General features: G+C 34.3%; 3 protein-coding genes and 1 pseudogene across 3 annotated transcripts; 3 read left to right on the plus strand and 1 right to left on the minus strand.

Annotated features, from left to right (window-relative positions):
- Positions 1-454: 454 nt before the first annotated feature.
- Positions 455-2,282, plus strand: LOC108454992 (berberine bridge enzyme-like 8; annotated as a pseudogene).
- Positions 2,283-3,285: 1,003 nt separating this feature from the next.
- Positions 3,286-6,248, plus strand: LOC108456742 (pentatricopeptide repeat-containing protein At4g14190, chloroplastic). The gene is made up of 2 exons (XM_017755376.2): positions 3,286-3,795; positions 4,406-6,248. Exons 1-2 carry the CDS (start codon positions 3,409-3,411, stop codon positions 5,546-5,548), a joined length of 1,530 nt encoding a protein of 509 aa, XP_017610865.1. The 5' UTR covers positions 3,286-3,408; the 3' UTR covers positions 5,549-6,248.
- On the minus strand, positions 5,981-12,694 carry LOC108456741 (protein transport protein SEC23). Its single transcript, XM_017755375.2, has 12 exons — positions 11,555-12,694; positions 11,293-11,466; positions 10,200-10,361; positions 9,492-9,634; positions 8,939-9,014; positions 8,644-8,816; positions 8,442-8,523; positions 8,153-8,230; positions 7,701-7,862; positions 7,344-7,607; positions 6,834-6,938; positions 5,981-6,541 (listed from the first exon to the last, which is right to left on the minus strand). The coding sequence occupies exons 1-12, from the start codon at positions 12,299-12,301 to the stop codon at positions 6,395-6,397; spliced, it is 2,313 nt and encodes a 770-aa protein (XP_017610864.1). The 5' UTR covers positions 12,302-12,694; the 3' UTR covers positions 5,981-6,394.
- Positions 12,695-14,822: 2,128 nt separating this feature from the next.
- On the plus strand, positions 14,823-18,532 carry LOC108457507 (peptidyl-prolyl cis-trans isomerase FKBP62-like). Its single transcript, XM_053019173.1, has 12 exons — positions 14,823-15,260; positions 15,370-15,456; positions 16,079-16,339; positions 16,431-16,505; positions 16,595-16,675; positions 16,754-16,948; positions 17,040-17,126; positions 17,233-17,408; positions 17,494-17,616; positions 17,709-17,855; positions 17,946-18,073; positions 18,171-18,532. Exons 1-12 carry the CDS (start codon positions 15,068-15,070, stop codon positions 18,319-18,321), a joined length of 1,704 nt encoding a protein of 567 aa, XP_052875133.1. The 5' UTR covers positions 14,823-15,067; the 3' UTR covers positions 18,322-18,532.
- Positions 18,533-22,403: the final 3,871 nt, after the last annotated feature.

Below are 22,403 nucleotides of genomic sequence, written 5' to 3' on the forward strand. Positions count from 1 at the left end.
AAAAACTCATGTAGCTCCTCAATTGCTTCCATACAGTCACACCACCATGTCACATCCTCGTGAAAGAAAATCGATCAATAAAGTCATCGTTTTTCCTTTTCCACAAAAGGTTGGAATAAAAATTAGGTTAAATTATTTGGGAGGTTCTGTATTATAGAAATTAAATTAAATTAATCTTTTATTATTAAATAAATTAATTTAATCATTGTATTATTAAAAATTAAATAAGTTGAATTTATAATAGAATTAACATTTACTATATAAAAAAGTTTAGAAATTTTTTGTCAATTGCAATTTAATTCTAAACAAAAAAACTCATTTATAAAACCATAAAAAATTGAAAATTTTAACTTTATTTTATAGTAAATGATAATTTTTTAAGTAAATTACAAAAAAAAACACATTTAACGTGATTTAAATTCAGAATATACCTAACACAGTGAACACCACCAATACACAGTGATATTCTTTCAACAATGATTTATATGTTATAAAAAATGGCGTAGACGATGGGCAATAATACATAAACAGGCTCAACTCCCTCCAAAATCAAACTTGTACGGCGGTCTCAAAATATTGCATTACTGGGGATTCAGCTCTAAGATTATAAAAATGGAAACTTTTTTATGAAATCATTACAGAGATAATCTTTTCAGAAATGGGTTTTCTTCACAGTTCATCATTGTTCCCATTTCTTCTGGTTTTTATCGTTTCATTTTCATGGCCGATCACTTCATCAGCTGATATCTATGGAGATTTTCTTCATTGCCTTTCTTCATCTTCCATTTCCAACCTTGTTTACACACAAATGAATTCATCATATTCATCTATTTTGGAATCCACGATTCACAATTCCCGTTTCATTACTCCCACAAGCCCTAAACCATGGGTGATCGTAACACCATTAATTGCATGTTTCCCATGTCCAAGCAACGATCCGTTGCTCAAAAATACATGGTCTCCAGCTTTGAACTCGAAGCGGTGGCCATGATTTCGAAGGTGTTTCTTATATATCTGAATCTGAATCTCCTTTTGTCATCATTGATTTGGCTAACTTACGATCCGTTCAAGTTGATGTGGAAAATGAAGTTGCATGGGTTCAATCTGGAGCGATTATGGGTGAATTGTACTGCGAAATCGCTCAAAAAAATAGAACTCTGGCGTTTCCCGGTGCTCTTTGCCATGGGGTGGCGTTTGGCGGGTACATCAGCGGCGGAGGCTACGGTTTATTGTTTAGAAAATACGGTCTCGCGGCGGATAATGTTATTGATGCAGAGTTTATCGATGCTAATGGGAGAATACTTAACAGAAAATCAATGGGGGAAGATCTGTTTTGGGCTATTCGCGGCGGCGGTGGTGGAAGCTTTGGGATTGTCCTTTCATGGAAGATTAAATTAGTTCATGTTGGAGAAACTGTAACAGTCTTTTCAATAAGCAAAACGCTGGAACAAAACGCCACTCAAATTCTCCACCGTTGGCAATATATTTCATACAAATTCCCCGACGGAATGTACCCTTCGATCACGATATCAACAACGAACACCACCACCCAAGACGGCCGGAACTTAACGGTGGTCGTCACTTTCAGCACCATGTTTCTCGGCCGAGCAAATGAACTCGTCTTGTTGATGCAAAACATTTTCTCTGAACTTGGACTCACCTCTAAAGACTGCAACGAAATGAGCTTCGTTGAATCGATTCTCGCTTTGGGTTTGCTACCAAATCAAAATCTCGAAATTTTACTGGACAGGAATTACAGAGTTTCATTCCTCGTCGCCACCCCTTCGTTCAAAACGAAATCCGATTACGTCAAGAAACCAATCCCGGAAATTGGTTTCCAGGGAATTTGGTCTCAGCTTCTCGAACCGGAAGCAAGAGGGGCGACGTTGAACTTCGTGGCGTACGGTGGTAAAATGGACGAATACCCGGAATCTGCAGTCCCTTTCCCACATCGGAAGGGGAATTTATACAAAATAAGTTACAACATACGGTGGCGAGAAGATGGTAATGTAAATTCTGAAAGGTATATAGCTTGGATGAGGAGACTTTACAGTTACATGAAGCCGTTTGTATCGAAATCTCCACGAGAAGCTTATGTGAATTATAGAGATCTCGATATCGGGAAAAATAATGAAGATGGGTATACGACTTATGCACAAATGAGTGTTTGGGGTCGTAAATATTTCAAGAACAACTTTGATAGATTGGTGAAGATCAAGACAAAGATCGATCCTGAAAATTTTTTCAGGCATCAACAAAGTATTTCTCCTTATTTTGGTTGATTAAACAAGGAATGTCTTCGTATCTAACAATTCAATTAAACAATGATATTTGATGTGTAATTAGTAAAAGTTGAATAGTGACGATCATATGATAAATCTTGTGCACAAGTACATTTTTATGTGCTTTTCCATCATAATTCAATGAAATTGTTACACATTTATATGTTTATATAGTATTTAATTTTAGTATTATGTTTGTAATATCCATACCCCAGCTTAGATACGTGACAACACAAGAGGTAGATATTCGTCAATGGTCCTTTGTTTTCTTCTCAGTTAAGGGCGTCAAATTAGTTATGAATCTGACTGAATATTCACGAGTATATGATAAGTCATTTGATTTTACCTACTTGTTATAGACTGTCCATAGAGACCACTAAAAAGTCGTTAAGATATAACAATCTCGTACTACCTCAACAAAAAGAATATCAAAGAAGGACCAAACAATATTATGCTTCACGACAACTAACATATAACAAACATGTCATCTGGCTAACCACACAAGCAAGCCACCAATTGTATTATCGGTGACATGACGCTACCAGACAAAGGGATTTCCTCATATATATCTCAACACACGAAAAACAAAGGATCTTCTTCTCCCTTAAGTACCCTACTTGATACTTAGACTCACCACAATTCCTCTTCTTAAGTTCTTACCTCTTTCCATCTCACATTACCCTCTGAATTTCCACCTGTCACAGGTGAACTGAGTTCCAAACATATAATTTTTCAAATACAAAATTAAGTTTAGATTCAATAAAGAATGTTTGGTTTAGTATTTCGTACAAATTGAGGTTTTTTTTTTTTTTTTTTAGAAAGGGGAAGGGGAAGATGAATTTTGAGAATCAAATTAAAATTATTTGTAAATTTTAAGGGTTTTTTAAATTGTGACTAAATTAATATAATATAAAAATTAAACACTATAAAGACACTTAAGGAAAATGGAAAAAAATCAATTAGTTAAGTGACTAAAATAAGAAAAATGATAATTAGATGACGAAAATAATAATAATAATAATAATAATTGGGTGAAAAAAAAGGGGTGTAGTTTACCTAATACATATACTCTCCCAATTCGAAAGAAAGAACGGAGTTCATAGATAAAGTTTTTAGATGTAATTAGATGGAGAATGCAGTAACCCTGAATTTAGACTGCAAAATTACATTGAGATGGCGATCCTCAATTAATAGTGACAACAAGAGATCGATTCTCATCCAAACCCACTTCCCAAAACCAACCAGGCATTGTTGCTGTCTATCCTCTCTTCGCTCATCACCGTCAACGCCGCGGCGGCCGCCGGATGATGGTTGCTCTTCCAAAACCCATACCACGCTTCTTGTTGAGACTTACCATCACCACCGGAGGCTCAGGGCTTTAATTGAAAAGCTGGAGAAGGAGGGCTCTTGCCCTATGCAAATACTTGGAGATGATGGAGATTGGACCAAAAATGATTTCTGGGCTGCAGTTAAATTTCTCAGGCATGCCTTCAGATCCAATGAAATCCTCCAGGTTCCTTTCTTTTTGCTCTTTCTCTGTGTTTTAATAATTTTGTGATCTTAAAGTTCAGATTTTTACTAAATTTGGAGGTTGGGTTTTAAGGATGTAATGATGTATTATGATGCTTAATGAAAATGGGACTTTGTTTGGTTTCTGAGAAAGGATGGAAAAAGGAAAAGTTTGGTTAGAAAATGGATGGGAAAATACAGTGAATTTAGTCTTTACAGTTCAGATTTTTACTACATACGGAAGTTAGGTTATAAGTATGTAATGATTTATTATTATGCTTTATCTGAACTGAATGAAAAGGACAGTTTGTTTGGTCTCTGAGAAAGGAATGGAAAATGAGAAATTCGGGTTAAAAAATGGATGGGAAAATATAGGAAATACAGATAGTCCTTAAAAGTTCAGATTTTTATTGAGTTTTGAAGTTGGGTTCTATGGTAGTAATGATTATTTTGATGCTTTTTTTGAACCGAATGGAAATGGCACTCTGTTTGGTCACTGAGAAAGGGATAGAAAATGGATGGGAAAATACAGAATATTGCAAAACATGGGATGTTTTCTAGTTTTACTATCCGATTATTCTTTGGATTTTTAATGGTTATGCATTTGTGGACAGGTTTTTCGTATGTGGAAGAACATAGAGAAATCAAGAATCAATGAATTGAACTATGAAAAGATCATAGGATTGTTATGTGAAGAAAGAATGGTGGAAGAAGCGGTCGAGGCACTACAAGAAATGGAGAGTTACAGTCTTCAACCTTCTTTAGAGATTTACAACTCAATAATTCATGCTTATGCCAAGAATGGAAAGTTCAATGATGCTTCGTTCTTTCTCAATGAGATGAAGGAAATCGGTTTGGAACCCGAAACAGACACATACGATGGGCTAATCGAAGCGTATGGTAAATATAAACGTTATGATGATATTAGTGTGTGCTTGAAGACAATGGAATTGGATGGGTGCTTGCCTGACCATTTTACCTACAATTTGCTTATCCGTGAGTTTTCTCGTGGTGGGTTGCTCCAAAAAATGGAACGAGTTTATCGATTCATGATCTCAAAAAAGATGAATTTGCAGTCTTCTTCTTTGGTCGCAATGCTTGAAGCGTATGCAAACTTTGGGATTCTAGATAAGATGGAGAAGGTTTATCGAAAGGTTGTGAACTCAAGTTCTCTTAAGGAGGATACTGTTAGGAAATTAGCCAATGTTTATATCAAGAGCTACATGTTTTCGAGGTTAGATGATCTGGGTATTGATCTTTCTTCACGAACTGGTAGAAACAATCTCGTTTGGTGTTTGCGCCTCCTTTCTCATGCTTGTCTTTTGAGCCGAAAAGGGATGGATTCCGTAATCCAAGAGATGGATGAAGCAAAAGCTTTATGGAATGTAACAATAGTGAATATTATCTTGCTAGCTTATTTGAAGATGAAAGATTTCACTCATTTGAGAAATTTACTTTCTCAATTACCAAGCCGTCAAGTGAGACCTGATTTAACCACTGTGGGGATTTTATTCGATGCTATTGAGATCGGATTTGATGGGGCCAAAACGTTAGAGACATGGAGAAAGATGGTTCTTTACAGAGCCGTAGAATTGAACACCGATCCGCTGGTTCTCACTGCATTCGGAAAGGGACATTTTCTTAGAGATTGCGAAGAGGCATATATCTCCCTTGAACCTAAAGCCAGTGACAGGAAAACATGGACATATCACCAACTTATCGATTTAGTAATTAAACACAAAGCAAAGCAGTCGTAGAGCAAAATTGTCCAATGAAGTCCGGTATAAGGTTCAATTCAGCCACCTTGAGACAGATGTTAGTGTTCCTTATCGGATTTAGTTTTACTCTACCGGTATTTCATCATTTGTATTGTGCTTAAGCTGTCATTACTGGTATTAGCATGCCTCCTTGTTGAGCAATGCTAATTACTGATAGGCTTCCGGTTCCCCGTTTTTTATGCATGGTTACGATGGTAGAATGGATTACAGTGTAGGAACAGTAGTGAAATTAACCTTAACAGAGCGAAATAGGCTTCTGGCTCGTGATTGAACCTGCCCAACAGGCTGGTTTGAGTCGGATTTTTTGGTCCATTCTTGCGACAGCATAAGAACAGTAGGCATTGGCATGCAAAAGAAGCAAAAATAAAACGAGGCATACCATAGGCAAATGCCATGTTCATATTAAACATCTTTAAACCGCAATAATGTCATTATATTATATAACCTTAAATTCAGTACACAAACACACATCCACTCTCTCCTGATTCAATTAAAAACAAAACCAAAAAAAATATACCGTCAAAATATATTCCTAATTGAATACACTGTCATCAATACCTTCCTTTCCCTATAATTCTAAACCAAAAAAATATAACTCAAACTGACCTCATCTGCTGCATCCCTTATTTGCCATCCTTAAAAACTTATTTTTTTCAAATATCGTCATGGGGCTCGTCGTCTCATTCATAAAATTGATGGAAAGAAAAGGTAAAAAAGAAATAAATGGAAGAGAGAATGTAAGACAGGATACATAACTCGTATTGAATGAATTTTTCATACCATACCGGAAATACCTGAGTCTTCCTTTCGACTATTTTTTCTATATTAAGATTGTACAGCCAACCTTTGGAGATGTTCAAAGAACACTTGTAAGCTTACATCATCCGTAAAGATTACATCTGAACCAGCAGCCATTTCATTGGCATTGTTGTATGTTGCTGATGGGTTCAATTTTGCCAATAAAAATCTTGCCTGCTCAAGTCAACGAATAATAATAATAAGCCCCCTTGGTAATGGTAAACAGAACTGATTCAAGATTTTACCAAATAAAGCTTTAATCAGATCAGAACAATATTCAAATCTTAGAATCTCAGGCTTGGGCTGTGAACATAGAAAGGAAATGCCACAATCATGACACCCCACTTTTCTTGTAGATTTGGCTCATGGGATTCAGCATTGTTCAACTCAGAACCAACCTACAAAACTTAGATAAAGGCCCTAAACTACAGCTGTGCAAATGCAAGTCTTAGTGAAATATACTGACCTGGGATCCATGCTGATCACATACAACCAATCTAGGGACAGGGAAGCGTTCGCGAATAATCATTTGTGCATCATCCTGGGGTGCTTGCAAAAGTTGTGCAAATGCCTTGAAGGGAAAAAAAAAAAAAAAACCTCTTTAGACAAAAGAATCATAGACCATGAACATACAAATTGGGTAGTGAACATAAAACTTGAGCGCATTAGAAACTTCACTATATTCTACATTACAATCAGGTAGTTTATCATTGGGATTAATCTCATAGTTTAAGTTTCAGAGCTGCAAGATGGGTGTGCCAAGGGCTTCCTTCTGTCAGTCGTTAAAGATAAGTTTCTCAAAAGAATCAGTAAAATCAAAATAAGAATAAACATTCCTTCAGACTTAAAGGGACCTCAGAATTAGTACTACTATACCTTTAGGCATGAATAAAAATTACCGCATTATGAATTGAAGGGTTCTAAATAAATATACATTTAGCACCAGATTCAGGAAGCATGAACAAAATGAACATACCTGATGTTCAGGCTGGTTCTGGTAACCCATGTTGCGCCACTGTGCTATTGTCATGCCATGGAAAATTACAATACTGAAATATGAATCCAGCAAGAGAATACGATCAGCCGAAATGGAAGCCACATCCAATAATGCTGGCTGGGGCAGTGAGTTGAATGAATATGATATTAATGATGGTTGGATCATAACAGCAGCATTTGTAATATTTTCCCTGTTTAATAACATGCGAAAATAGGCAGTTTCATCTGGACTGTTGTTAAAAACCTGCCAAAGGAAAGGGGAGGAAAACCTTTAACATAGGTCAAGAAGAATAGATTACAAAGAAAAAGGCAGCATATTTGGAAAAAGAAGCGTTACTTGTACAAATTGTGACCGCCGCAGATTAAACATGAACTGAGGGAACAAAGAAAAACAAGGGTTTAATGTAAAAGATGATGGATCGTCCTTCCGGTAGTTGCCAAATTTGGAACAAAGTCGAATGAGATTCCGGTCTAGCCACCTTGTAGCATCAAACCCCTCCTAAATGAAACAAAAAGACATGACCACACAAGGATTTAAGTAATCAGTAAAGAAGTACAATCAAAGGGCCAAAAACTAATACATAGAAATTATAACAAAAGAGAGAAGCACTAAACACTATGAGGATTAAGAGAGAAAATTCTTATCCAATAACATAAATACAGAATAAGAGTGGACTTTTATTCAATAAAAAAAAAGCATAATAAAATAAGCAGCATAGGTTACAAGTGAATGAATTCAAACAAGAAATATAACTGGTGGACAGCAGAATAAAAGACTTCTTAAATTACCTCCATCTCCATTTTCAGGGAAGTTATTCTTGCCATTACAACAGCCGCAGTCTCTTGATCGAAGCCTTGTATTAATTCCTAGAAAGGAGATATCATTCATGGTTTGCGTAAATTAATTCAAACAAACGTAATCAATCATTACACTATCTTAACCAAGACAAATGGCAATGACATTTATACAGATATGTTGAAAATTATCAAAACATAAAATGGGCCAATATAGCAGAAACCAAAAAAGATACATGTAGGTGTTATTTAGACAATTTAAACAACCAAAATATAAACTAACCTCAGAACTAACAGCACTGTCTACCCATTGTCTAGTCACAGTCGTAACTCGGAGCATTGTTTTACCCTCAGGGTCTTGATAGCTGCAATTAGATAACAATATCAAAATCAAATTAATAAAAGAGCAAAGTGAAAAACAAATCCAACATATCTCTTTTTTAAGGAAAATAAAGTGGGCCCTTTTGATAGTTCATGCAGCAAACCTTGTAAGAAACTGCAAATAGAGCTGTGGATTTGCAACTCCAGGAGCATTTGATTTGTCAGTGGATGAAACATCGAATAAAACCGTAAGGCAAGTACTCTTGTCAAGACCACACATTTTCCATGCTGTAGTGTTCCCCTCCCCGATGACTGTGTCAGCAACGTTAGGTCCTTTCTGCAACACTCAAAGGAATCAGCTCAAGTCCCTATAAATACAAGTAAATTGTGTCTACAGATTTTAGTGTGCATCCGTTTCGAGATAGTGAGAGATGTAACTAAATTTCTAAATTGCCTAACCTTCTCCAAAGAAGTGCAAGGCCCGATAACCCCCTGAATCTTGACATCTTTAGAACAGTTGATCTCGAGTGTGCCACTAGAAAGAAAGAAAGAAAAAAAGAAGAAGAAAAAAGAGCATATGATGAGCGTGGAAGATGCATATTACATCTAACACAGTTCATATTTCTTGGTGTGTCATACAATGCCACAGCCAATTTTAAGTTACAGATAATTCAAACTTAAGCTACAGCACAAGAACATAAATTATTTTTTTTGGGGAGCACCAGTGCTTCATCATCTTAATGTATGCAGCATTGTGCAATTTGATAAAACTTTATGTCAAAAGTTCACATTCTTTTATAGCAGCAGTAGCTAGTGAAACATCAGAACAAAGTTAAAAGCACACTGGGTGGTTGGCACATTTAGAACTCAAACAAGTAACATGAAGGCCAACTGGAACAAGAATGTAGGTTAAGCAATTAAGAATGCAACTATATACTTATTTACCAACAAGCATGGAAACATGTACTAGAAAGGTTGAACAATAAATGGTGAGAGCCTGAGAGAAACTAACTTAAAACATAGGCCAAGAGTCTGCTCCCCATCCTTAAACACACGCTTGAAAGAGTCTTTGAATACAGAATGACCAAAACTTTCTGCTAGAACAACAAGGCCACCTGTCCTTTCAACTGCAACTTTCATTTCAGCAACTCCAACCTGAGAACACACAAAAACCCATTAGATGTTCATTTACAGTTCATATTGTCAAGATCACTAATGTGCGAAGTTATTAGCATTTATATAAAATAAAAGTCTTGCAACCGAGTTAAAAAGAATTACTATTAACATCCCCAGTTTCTCACAGCATAAAAGCATTTATGTTACAAGCCACCAGTCAAAGAAGCAAGGAAAAAAACAAGCCTTAATGTCTTCATGTTTCCACTGCATCATATATAGACTGAAATTAATGAGTAAACTCTAACAGCAAGAAAGATTTGTTTTTTTTTTTTTTGGGGGGGGGGGGGGGAGAGAGTCCTGAAATGTAAGAATCTTCATATCGGGTTAGTCAATGTTCAAATAAAATTAGGGTCCTTATATCTTATCAGCTTCAGTAGGTTCTTCAATGTTCAAATTCAATCCATGAGATAGTTTAAAGGCAGAACAGAACTGAAAACTTGTAAAGTGAATCCATCCTTATCAAGAGAGTCAACTAGTTCAGATTTAAGCACAAAAAAAGGAGTTTAAATATAATTAGAGAACCTGAATTGCGGCCATGACACACCTGATCAAGTGCAGATGCAAAAAGGTCGAGTACATGACCCTGGCTGACCAACTGCTTGGCAAGACTATCATAAAATTTGACAGCTTTCTTAAAATAAGGTGCAGCATCCTTATCAAGATCTTTATGGGAACGTACAGGTTCTGACAAATCCTTTGATACAATCTGCAAAAATCATATAAATCAGTATCATCTTGATGACAACCTAGAATGTCAGTACAAATTAAACAAGAAGCAATCTTCATATTAACATTATTTGCCTAATCTTGGTTTTCTCAATTAAATCATTGTTTCTGAGTCATCCAAACAACTAAAAAGGTATTTAGATATGGGAATCATCTTGCACAAAGAGACAATACGTATTAAGACAATAAGCTATATGAAAGCATGAAGATAACATAAATTTGTGTGAATACATTCGAAAGAATGAATGTACTTCATAGGAATAACTTTTATGTAATAAAAGATCACTTTTTAACCAATTGCTCGGTAAATGCACTGACATCAAATGCTAATCAAACAGAAAACTGGGTTTTAAACATGGATCTGTTCTGTACTACGATGGACACCAGTGGTTGTGCTCTAATTACAAAGCCGTTTTGCTTCTGTTTGGATGCCTGCAGTTTTTTACATAATTTAGAAAAGAAACATGCACCAATATAACAATGATGTATCATTGAATAGAACTTTCAGGATGGCAACAAATATAAAGGTCATACTACCTACAAGTTATAACAAACCATATCCAGCTCAACCATCTAATCCATGTTACTTGGAATTGGGTCAGAGTGTTGGATATTAATACATGTCCAATACAGATACGTTCATTTATTTTTCTAAAATTTTTCCTTGTATTTGGAAAATTCTTAGAGGGTCACATACTCGAGCCTGTAGCAAACACGGTTTACCTCAAGAAAAATGAGTCAGGGCAATATAGGGCACATTTATTATATGCAATGACATCCATAAACTTGTCACAACCCATGAGAAATCGAATGATACTTGCTTTACTATCGGCTAAGTAAATTTGATTTCTATCATTTAATTGTGCAACATGTAAAATTCAGAAGCTAAACAAAGAGTTCAATGGCATTACCGTCCCAGGCCCTTCAGTACATGGACCACCAACCAAAGCAACAATCCTAGCACCAGTACCAGGCAAGCAAGCTCCAAGCAATCCAGCTGCAACACTCAAGGCCACTCCGGTACACCTTGACGCTCTATGCCCCGCTGGAACTGGCCATTGATCCGTTTGTAACTCATCCAACAACTATATTAAGATCAACTAACCTCTTAATAAAAAGTTTAACAACTCAAAAAGATTATTTCCCACGAAATTTTGATATAAAAAAACGCACCGAATTCAGTGTGAATTCGCAATCTGAAGCAGGCAATAAAAACCTGTTAACGCCGCTATTTGTGAACCCATTCTGTAGGCCTTTGGGATACCCGGCAGTCGGCCACCGGCCAGCAGCTCCAAGACCCAACTGCTCCAACACCTGCTCCCTGGTAATTTCCTTATTACCCCTGAAAACATAGACCTTCGACATATCCGAAAACCCCAATTCATGGACATGAGCTTGAGTCCCAAACGAAACAAACCCAACAAGCGCATTTTCTGGCAATAACCCAATTGCCTGCTTCATCGCCGATTTCACAAATTCAAGCTCTTCCTCGATCATGCAAGTGTCCAACACAAATACAAACACCGGCGGCAATTGAGGAGCACTGGAAGGGTTGTTCGGATCCAGCTGGAGCGTGTATTGCACGGTGGTGTATTGCGGGTAGAGTTCGCACGGTAGGTTCGTTTCGGAGATCATAGCATAGTGAGGCGGAAAGTGGTTCCGCTGGTAACAGAAAGGGCAGATCCAGATCTTGGCAACGAAGTCAACACGCGCAAAGGCGTTGAGCGCAGCTGAACACATCCTGCACCGTAGAGGCGCGTAAGGGAGCGTCGGGATGTCCGGGTGAGGACGGATCGGAGCGATGGTAGCCGCCAACGGGATCACGCACTTGCTAGCTTCGACTTTGGTGCGTGGCCAAACGTTCCACGTCATCCGCACGGCGTCAATCCCTTCGGGATCCGTGTTCGCCATCTCCGACATGGTTGAAAAATATATTCAAAAATTTTATAAAAAAAAACTATTTGTAGGGATTAAATTTGATTAATAATTTAGAAATACAATAGGAATTTTGAGGTTTTTTCAATTTTTTTAAATTTTTTTTGGTGATTTTAGGCGACCCCAAGTAAAACAGAAGAGAAAGGGGCCACCGAGAGAGAAAGGGAGAAGGGAGAAGCAGATGATTTCGAAAACGAAAAGTGAAGAAAACTGATTTGATCTATGCAGTGAGTATTTAAAGAGGAAGATTTGTATTTATGGGAGGCTATAATTTGTCTTTTATTTTTATATCTATTTAATTTTAAAATCTCTCCATTTCTGTTTCAAGATTTCATGTTCTATAAATAAGATTTTATTCAAATTACCATATATTAAAATTACCCTTTTTTAACATAAAACATAGATCTATCTTATTAATCATACAACTTGTATTATGATGGGTAAAATCTAAATCTTGCAGGATTAAGGCAGGGGAGATAGAATAAATCTAAAATTTATAAAGGTGATAATAGTTTTAAGATTATATATCTATAGTAGAATAAGATAAATAATAGAATAAAACGTGTTAATTATGAAATAGTATTCTTAACTTATTTCATTGTCATCTCTAACTTAAATACAAGAAAGAATATTATCTCATAATTTAAATTGAAATTGATGCATCAAATTTCAAACAAATCTTTCTCGTTATTGTTAGTCATATGATATTTAATTTATGCATAAATAAATATGATACCATAATTTTAGATATCATTCATCACTCATTTTTAGCACATCTCTAATAGTTATCTTTTCAATTTTGTAATGAGATAAATTGCCCCAATTTATGGAAGACGTAGCAATAATGAAAGCACCATCCACATATTTAGCCAACTATCCCCTCAGTCGCATAAACATTAGAGCAATGGCATAGTTATCACCCATCAAGTATGTCATATACTCCTCCCTTAAATAAACTCCCATACTTTTTATACTCGATGTTAAATGGGAATCCCTTTATTCCCTCTATAAAAAAAGAAGCAAGACATAAAATTATTGTAGACGACATTTCCAAAATACTTTTTTAATAAAAAAATTAATAAAAAATGTATTTCATCATTTGTTACATATTATTATTGATATTTATAAAAGGCTCGAAACCGTTTAACCTTTGCATACATTTCTCATGGGCTAATCAAAATAGGGCATTGAGCTATTCATGACTTCACAACCATTAACAACTTACTCGACCCTCAAATTAATACACTCCCCAAGAACCAAATGCATATTAAATAATTTTTTGCAATCATATAATTCAAAATTAATGTCGTAAACTAATCAACAAAAGAAAGTATCAAAGTATCAATCTTCCAAGTGTTGTAATCACTAGAAACTCAAAATAGATTCAAATTTTTGAATCTAAGCCATTGTATAAAGGTATATAGACTTACATAATAAATATTTAATATCACATTCGCTTTGAAATTGTTATATGTAACAGTTAACATTATTATGTCGTGTATTTAATTATATTATATTTTAGTTAAATTTTGTATCCTTAGTTATATGGTAATATTTTGTTTATATACAAAATTAATAAATCAAATTGGCCCTTAGTTAATTATAGCAATAGCTTACCACAAAAAGCTAGGTTTTCTCCGATGAGTTGCATGGAAGGCTTGAAGTTGAAATATGCCCAATTAGATTAAAATTGGGTGTAATTATAAACTTGACCCTCTACTTTATGAAAATTGATAAACTAATCCTTTCATTATAATTTGTCAGAAATTGATCCTAGTACAGTTGACTAACACTATGAAACCTCGAACTTTATCAACGAATTGATTAACTTCTTAATTTTCGTAGAATGTAAAGATTTAAGTTCAGACAAATTTAATTAAATAGACTAATTATTTGATTTGTATAGATGGATGAAATTCATAATTAAATATTAAAAATTAAGATGATGTTAAAATTAATTATTATAATAATATTGTGATTAAAATTAATGTAAAATGCGTTTGAATTAAAATACATTTAATGCAAATGTGTATGTATATAAGAAATTATTAGAAATTAAGATGATAGAAAAACACAAACACAAATGGATAGGTTTAAACTAAATAAATTCAAAATATACCTTGCAATTCTTCTATAGTATCGTATTTGTATATTTTATTATATTTCAATTGTATTTAAGATATTTTATTTATTTACTTCAATTTTATATGAATATTTTATATTATATAGATGTTGGTATATTCACATATAAATTTTGATTTATTAATTTTATGGGGTAAAATTTGAACACATATAAATTGATCTTTAACAGTTACGGTACTAACAGAAGGATCTAATTAATACAGCATTAATAATGTAAGGATTCAATTAAATCATTTAAAAAATTCCAGACCAATATAAAATTCGAGTCATAATTTAGAGGTATAAGATGCAAATAACCATATTATGTTAATTATTATGAAGAGCCCGATTCTAAGCGCGAAGATTTCAAAGACAGTGTCAAGGGAAGACTCTATAAAAAAGGGGAGTATTCTGGAACTCTCTTCAGGCTGTTGGCATTTAGAACTCTCTAGACTCTCTCAGTCTTCAATTTCAGCTTATAAAATCGCATGGCCTCAATTCATCCCTCACCGATCGAGTCGATTAATAAAATCCAGCACAATCCTTCACGCATTGTCTATTTGCCTTCTCAGAAATCTTCAAATTTCGAATCTTTTCTTTGTTTTCTCAGCCTAATTGTTCGAAAAATCCATGGAAGACGATTTCGAGTTCCCAACAGCCAGCAACATGGAGGAAGACGAGATGGACATTCCAGAAGATGACCCAGTTAGCCCAATCCTAAAAGTCGGTGAAGAAAAAGAGATTGGGAAAAATGGGTTGAAGAAGAAAGTGGTTAAGGAAGGTGAAGGTTGGGAGAATCCTAGCAGTGGTGATGAAGTTGAAGGTAATGGGTCTTTTTCCTTTATTTTTTTAAGTTTTTGTTAATTCATTAAATTTCTTTGTTTATTGGATTTTGATTTAATGGGGTTCCATGTTTTTTTAATTATTTGCAGTGCATTATACTGGAACTTTGCTTGATGGAACCAAGTTTGATTCAAGCCGTGATAGAGGGACTCCATTCAAGTTCAAGCTTGGCCAAGGTATTTAATCTTACTTATCTTTTAGTTTGCAATGTTTGGCCTCATTTCCTATTGAATGTTGATATTGGACTTTTGGCTGAAAGTTAATATCTTTTAACCTTCAGAATGTAAATTAATCAAATTACAAAACTAACGGTGGATAGATAAAATATTTAAAGATAAATTAAAAATGGTCTAAAATATTAATTTTGTTCCTGCCGCTATGGATCGGTACTTATAGTAACAGATTTTGACTAGAATGGAACTTAATAGTTTTTGTATCGGTTTGAGATTGAAATGTTATATGCTGGCCGATATCGGAAAATTGAGCCGAGCTCAGGGGCTGGAGATCGCTAGCGTCACTGGATATTATGATCTCGATACTTGGTTTGAGCTTGATCAGAAATTTATTTTGAAGTTTAAGCTCAGCTCAAGTTACTGGAGCTCAAGCTTGATTTATCTTGCTTATCATTTTTTTCATTTTTGAGTTCGGTTAAGCTCGAGCTTGAATTATGAATATATTAAGGTAATAATGTAATTTAATATGGTAAAAAATTTGAAATATAAACAAAAATGGGAAGCTCAGTATGGTGCAATGACATAAGCTAGATATGCTTATTTGTTTTTCTCTTTTAACTTTCAGGACAAGTTATCAAGGGCTGGGATGAGGGTATCAAAACAATGAAGAAAGGTGAAAATGCAATTTTCACCATACCTGCTGAGTTGGCGTATGGCGAATCCGGGTCACCTCCAACTATTCCTCCTAATGCAACCCTTCAATTCGATGTGGAGTTGCTTTCTTGGACAAGCGTCAAGGACATATGCAAAGATGGAGGAATATTCAAGAAAATACTTGTTGAAGGGGAGAAATGGGAGAATCCAAAAGATTTGGATGAAGTGTTTGGTATGTTATAGATTCATTTCCCCTTACTGCTTGAATTATTAGAGTTTTATGATCCTCTGTATTTACGAAGGTGTTCTTGTATTTATGGCAGTTAAATACGAAGCTTGTTTAGAAGATGGTACGCTGATTTCAAAATCGGATGGCGTTGAGTTCACTGTCGGAGATGGTTAGTTTCATTCATCTATTCCTCCTTGTTTCAAAGAAAACCCCACACTTTAAGATCGACGCTGAAATTTGTAAATTTCTCCTGTGCAGGCTATTTCTGCCCAGCCCTTGCGAAGGCAGTGAAAACAATGAAGAAAGGGGAGAAAGTCCTGTTGACTGTAAAGCCACAATGTAAGATAAAATTCCTTTATTCTTTTATTGGTTACCGGACGATGTGAAACTTTACTGACTTTTTGATTGCATATATAGATGGATTTGGTGAGGATGGCAGGCCTGCTACAGGCGGTGAATGTGCTGTTCCTCCAAATGCTACCCTCCACATAACTCTCGAGTTGGTTTCTTGGAAGAGTGTTTCTGATATCACGAAAGACAAAAGGGTCTTGAAAAAGATTGTGAAGGAGGGAGAGGGTTACGAACGACCAAATGATGGAACAGTGGTTCAAGGTAAGATGGGTTTGAATTTTACTTTCCGTAGTCTATAATGGTTTCACTTCCTCTTTCAATGTATTCATATTTATTTTTTGTACCTCGCCAGTGAAATTAATAGGAAAGCTACCGGATGGGAAGATCTTCACAAAGAAGGGTTACGATGAGGAGCCGTTTGAGTTCAAGATTGATGAAGGTAATAATAGTTTGGTTCTTTCAGGACTTGTTATTAGGCCTTTGGGCATTGGAACATTGGTCTTCGAGTTCAAGTACATTTCTAATATGGATTCTATCTGTGACAGAACAAGTAATTGATGGTCTTGATAAAGCTGTAAAGACCATGAAGAAAGGAGAAAATGCACTTATCACCATTCAACCAGAATATGCTTTCGGTTCATCTGAATCGCATCAAGAGTTGGCTGTAGTTCCTGCAAATTCAACTGTTTATTATGAGGTTGAGATGGTCTCGTTTGTGAAGGTTTGTCAGTATGTCAAGAAGTACATTTTTCCTGTTGCAATGGCTGTTTGTGGCGACTACTGTCTAAACAAGTTCATGATTGCAGGAGAAAGAATCATGGGAAATGGATACACCGCAGAAGATTGAAGCTGCTGGGAAGAAGAAAGAAGAAGGGAACGCACTATTCAAGGCTGGTAAATTTGAGAGAGCATCAAAACGATATGAGAAGGTATCATTATGGACTTTGCAGATTATTGTTCATTCAATTCGCAAGGCTGTCTTTACTCGAGCTAACTACTTGACAATAATTCCTTCATGTAGGCTGTTAGCTTCATAGAGTATGACTCTTCTTTCAACGATGAGGAGAAGAAACAAGCAAAGTTGCTAAAAGTAAATTGTAACCTTAACAATGCAGCTTCCAAATTGAAGCTCAAAGATTACAAGCAGGCTGCAAAACTGTGTACTAAGGTTGTAATCAAAGTGGTTTTTTAGAAATCATCATTATATGCAAGTGTTAACCCACTCGGGCTAACGGTTCTGGAATGTATGATTTTATAGGTATTGGAGCTTGATAGCGGGAATGTGAAAGCACTCTACAGGAGGGCTCAAGCATATATTCAACTTGTTGACTTGGATTTGGCGGAGGCTGATATCAAAAAGGCCTTGGAGATCGACCCTGATAACAGGTACTTGTTTGCAGCAAACTTTTGGCTATATCTGAAAATGGAGCGATTTATGTTAGTTGTGGTAATTAGAGAGAGAAATTTTGGTGATGATCACCAGGGATGTGAAATTGGAGTACCGAGTCTTAAAAGAGAAAATCAAGGAGTACAACAAGAGGGATGCGCAATTTTACAGCAACATATTCGCAAAAATGAACAAGTCAGCAGGAAAACGAGAAGCAGCACCCATGGCCATTGACAGCAAGGCATAACAGAAAGGATTTGTCACTGCAATCCTCTATTATCACACTTATCCATCCTTTTTCTGCTTGTTTGTCAATGCTATTAAAAATTTATGTAAGGTTGGGGTACCATGATAAAATCATAAGATGATGTAATGCTTCTAATAGACATATATATATTGTCTTTGTACTTCAAATTTGGTCTGAAATGGAATGTGGTTTAAAGGTTAATACGCCTAAATGGAGTACTTTTAAGTTAGGCTGATAGAAGTCTTATTAAATCTGTCCCACTAAACATCTCCAATCATGTTTCCAAATGTAACTTAAAAATTCTCAAAACAAAAGAAAGGAAGGGACAAGTAATAGTATTCGGACTGTTGGCTTTTTCTTTCTAGTTAACATATATTGATTGATACTAATCCCAGCTGCAACTTTAAATCGAATACCTTGAGCCTGCCTACAACTGAACATTTTCATAAGTTTTTGTAAAGAATCTTTGGATCCGAAGACAACATAAAAGAATTAAATCGAAATTGTGAAATGATTGAATTGTGGATACCTATATATGTAGCAAGGATATTAAAATATCTTACTGAAATGCATGCTTGTTCAATTTCTAATCCAAATATACCTATTTATGTTATCTGAATTTGAGTAAAGAAAATGATTATCTCATATAGCTACTTGTGTTAAAAGGAAAATATCTAATTAGCATTTCTTATTCCTTCATTTATTACATAGATCATATTATATATATATATATATTCAATAATAAAATTTCAATAATCTTATTGAGAAGGAGAGAAGCTAAGTAACTCTTTGTCTCCAGATTTTGACCAAGGTTTAATCAAAACTACTGAATTAAATGTCCTCTTTTCCCCGTTTTCCATCCCTTCGATCATTAGAATGTATTTTATCCCTGAAACTATTTGTTTCTCAGCCCTTACCACTTTAGAAAACTCTATCTGATTTGATATGTTTCCACTGTTTTTTTTATTTTTGTTGTGTTCTTCCACTGCGAACCTTCCTAGAGCTTGCATTGCTTTATCTTGCTCCACATCTTCCACTGGCGTTTTACCTCCCACTATCGTTCCGTATCCGTTAACCGGCGTAAATATAATCAACAATAGTGTTATTGCCAAAAGCGACAAAGCCAACTTTTTCAATCTATTTTTTACCATTTTGTTTTGTTATTTCTATAAATATTTTGCTTAATATAGAGAATATGATAAAATGATTATTGTTTTTGGCTTTATATAGAGAAAAAGAAATTGAAAAAAAGAACCCAAGTTAAGGTGGTGAAATGTATTGAGAGGAGATGCGATAAGTAAGGCTAGTTAATAGCGACTTTCAATTATACCTATTTAGTAGTTTGGGTTGAGTTATAACATGAACGATAATATTGTTATATGTTTATTTTTAATCTATTAGATCTATAAAAATTATATAAGGGTATACTTAAGGTTATTAAACTATTATTAAGTTTACATTTTGGTTATTTAACTTTAAAAAGTTTTAAAATGGTCATTGAACTTTTCAAATATTTTCTTTTAAGTCAGTAATAGTTACAATATCCTTGTTTGAAATGATGATTTAACATGACATATTAGCTAGTTGTTATAATGTCGAGGATAATTAATGGATCAGTGATCAAAATGTAACAAATCAATAACATCAGTGACCATATCATAACTTTTTGAAATTTAGTAATTAAAATATAATTTAAATCATACATAAGTGATCAAAAATATAATTTACCATTAAAACATATGCATGAGAGGCAAAGAATTAAATATTTCATCTCTAAAGGATCATAAACAATAATCATTCTAATCATGGGGTATCGTTGATCCCTGTTGCGTTAGTGTACTTTAATATGTTATAATCTAAATTTTGAGGCATTCAGTTGATATATTCATAGTTTTTCATGTCTTATATCATTTTTTAATTAATTTTTCAAGTTATATTTATGTCTGTGTGTTATTATTGAGTCTATCCACCTTACATCAGAATTTCCAAATGAAAATGAAAGTAATTAGAATGGGAATCCTTTTGAGTTTATTATAATGTTGTTTGGTTTTCTAGAAATGTAATAGAAAATAAATATATTAATATATAATTAAGAAAATATGATATTAGAATATTTAAAAAAAACTTTTAAACATCAAATGTACTTGTGCCTATCGTATGCCAATATTTAACAATTTTATAATTCCCTCATATATAAAGGGATTCCGAAGTTTCGTTCAATGATAATTAGAGTTCAATTTTCACCCGCATTGAACCTACATTAGATAAAATCAAATAAGAAATTTTGTTATGAAATCAAAATCTGTATTTGATGCATATTGGGATATGGTTATGGAAAAGATTGATTTATTCATCTACAAAGTTGTTGACTGTGGTGTGGATACATTTCACTCAAAAGATACTTAATATGTGTCTCAATATTTAGCAAGGATATTAAAATATGAATGTCTTCTACTACTTGTTGGATTTCACTTTTTGCATATGGGTCCTTGTTCAATTTCTAACCCAACATCATATATTTGAATATACCTATTTATGTCATTTGAATTTGAGTGCATGTTGGAATATAATTGTAACACACAATACCTGATCCGATCAATAGATTCAAATTATAATGTGTTATATTCATTGTCAGAGCAACTAAGAACAAATTATAATTTAATTCACATTATTAAACATCCATTTGTAAGCAAATTAAGCATATAAGTGTTATATATTCATTTTCGGGCCTTATACAAGTTTTCGAAACTCTAATGCTAATCTGAGATCAAATTAGGACTAAACTTTAATGTTTACAAAATTCCAAGTTGACATCGAGATGTAACATATCGTCTGGGTATCATCTCAACAGCCCATGTTTGACGTCGCGTCGTGGCATGATGGCCTAATCTCGTTGTAACATGACAAACTATTTCTGCAAAATTTTTATGAACATCAACCTACAATTTCAAATCAACCAATTCACACATCTATCTCATAAACCAACCAAGAAACATTTGCAATTTTCAAGCATCAATTCACGAAATACAATTCTTTATTCAACAATGTACCAATTTCATACCGCATATAAGTCAACTATCTAGTGCAATTTATTCGAATCTTTAACAAACATAGCTATTCACCTAAACCATTGACAATTGCAGCATTTAACACAATTCAAATAATCTATTGAATTCATATACATATTGTATTTAATTGGCCAAATTCATACATCAAAGTTCTACTTCAAAAGTGTGTATAAACTTAGTATTATACCAAAAATGACTCAACCAAGTTACATGCCATACTTAAAACAAAACAAAACTTATACAAACTTTACTGAGTTAGGGATTGTTTGCTGAATTCTGGATCTACTACTCAAACTATTGGGAATTTACTATACCTACGCCCAGAGAAAACAAGCCATACGCTAAGCAAATACACTCAGTGGTATTTCTATGATTCAAGCAAAAATAATTAAAAAATTAAAGCATATACATACATTCAATTCTAATTCACATTATAACTAATTCACATAAACATTATGCCAACAATTTCTTAAACAATATAACATACATAAAATCAATTTAATTACACTAACTTACTACATATGCATATCAAATTACCAATACCATTCATTTTACAAGCTACCAAATCAATCCATATTGTTTTCTTTATGTACTTAATCTTATTTATTTTGCCAACATTAACTTTTGCATACTCAACTCAATTTCATGTATACGTATCAATCATTTTTTAGCCTAATAGCTCTTTCATACAAATTCGGCCCTAGGTTTCATTTTTGATTCTTTTGCACATTGTCACATATCACATTTCAATTTCATTTCATTCATCATTTAATGAATTTATATGTTTATAACCCTATTAACCAGACATAAGCCCAAAATAAACACACAGATCCGTCACCTCGGGTTACTCGGCAACAATAGTGCTAACGTGTACATACTACCACCCCGGGTTGCCTATCAACAATAGGTTTCAATCAATAATTTGACCCTATAACATGCCAACAATATTCGCTCGGTCTGAATAGCTAATAGGGTAACCAAAATTTCGATTCATTATAAAAAATTCAAATCATA

Source organism: Gossypium arboreum, chromosome 9 (assembly GCF_025698485.1).
Source record: "Gossypium arboreum isolate Shixiya-1 chromosome 9, ASM2569848v2, whole genome shotgun sequence".
NCBI classification, from domain to species: domain Eukaryota; kingdom Viridiplantae; phylum Streptophyta; class Magnoliopsida; order Malvales; family Malvaceae; genus Gossypium; species Gossypium arboreum.

What these genes read in the sequence shown, in the direction of transcription:
- LOC108457507 (XM_053019173.1), top strand. Translation starts at nt 15,068, where the DNA reads ATGGAAGACGATTTCGAGTTCCCAACAGCCAGCAACATGGAGGAAGAC. An exon ending in CAAGTTCAAGCTTGGCCAAG is followed by an intron (nt 15,457 to 16,078) that starts GTATTTAATCTT and finishes TTTAACTTTCAG; the next exon opens with GACAAGTTATCAAGGGCTGG. An exon ending in AGATGGTCTCGTTTGTGAAG is followed by an intron (nt 17,409 to 17,493) that starts GTTTGTCAGTAT and finishes TCATGATTGCAG; the next exon opens with GAGAAAGAATCATGGGAAAT.
- LOC108456742 (XM_017755376.2), top strand. Translation starts at nt 3,409, where the DNA reads ATGGAGAATGCAGTAACCCTGAATTTAGACTGCAAAATTACATTGAGA. An exon ending in GATCCAATGAAATCCTCCAG is followed by an intron (nt 3,796 to 4,405) that starts GTTCCTTTCTTT and finishes ATTTGTGGACAG; the next exon opens with GTTTTTCGTATGTGGAAGAA.
- LOC108456741 (XM_017755375.2), bottom strand. Translation starts at nt 12,301, where the DNA reads ATGTCGGAGATGGCGAACACGGATCCCGAAGGGATTGACGCCGTGCGG. An exon ending in GCGAATTCACACTGAATTCG is followed by an intron (nt 11,467 to 11,554) that starts GTGCGTTTTTTT and finishes ATCTTAATATAG; the next exon opens with TTGTTGGATGAGTTACAAAC. An exon ending in CCCTGAAAATGGAGATGGAG is followed by an intron (nt 7,863 to 8,152) that starts GTAATTTAAGAA and finishes TGTTTCATTTAG; the next exon opens with GAGGGGTTTGATGCTACAAG.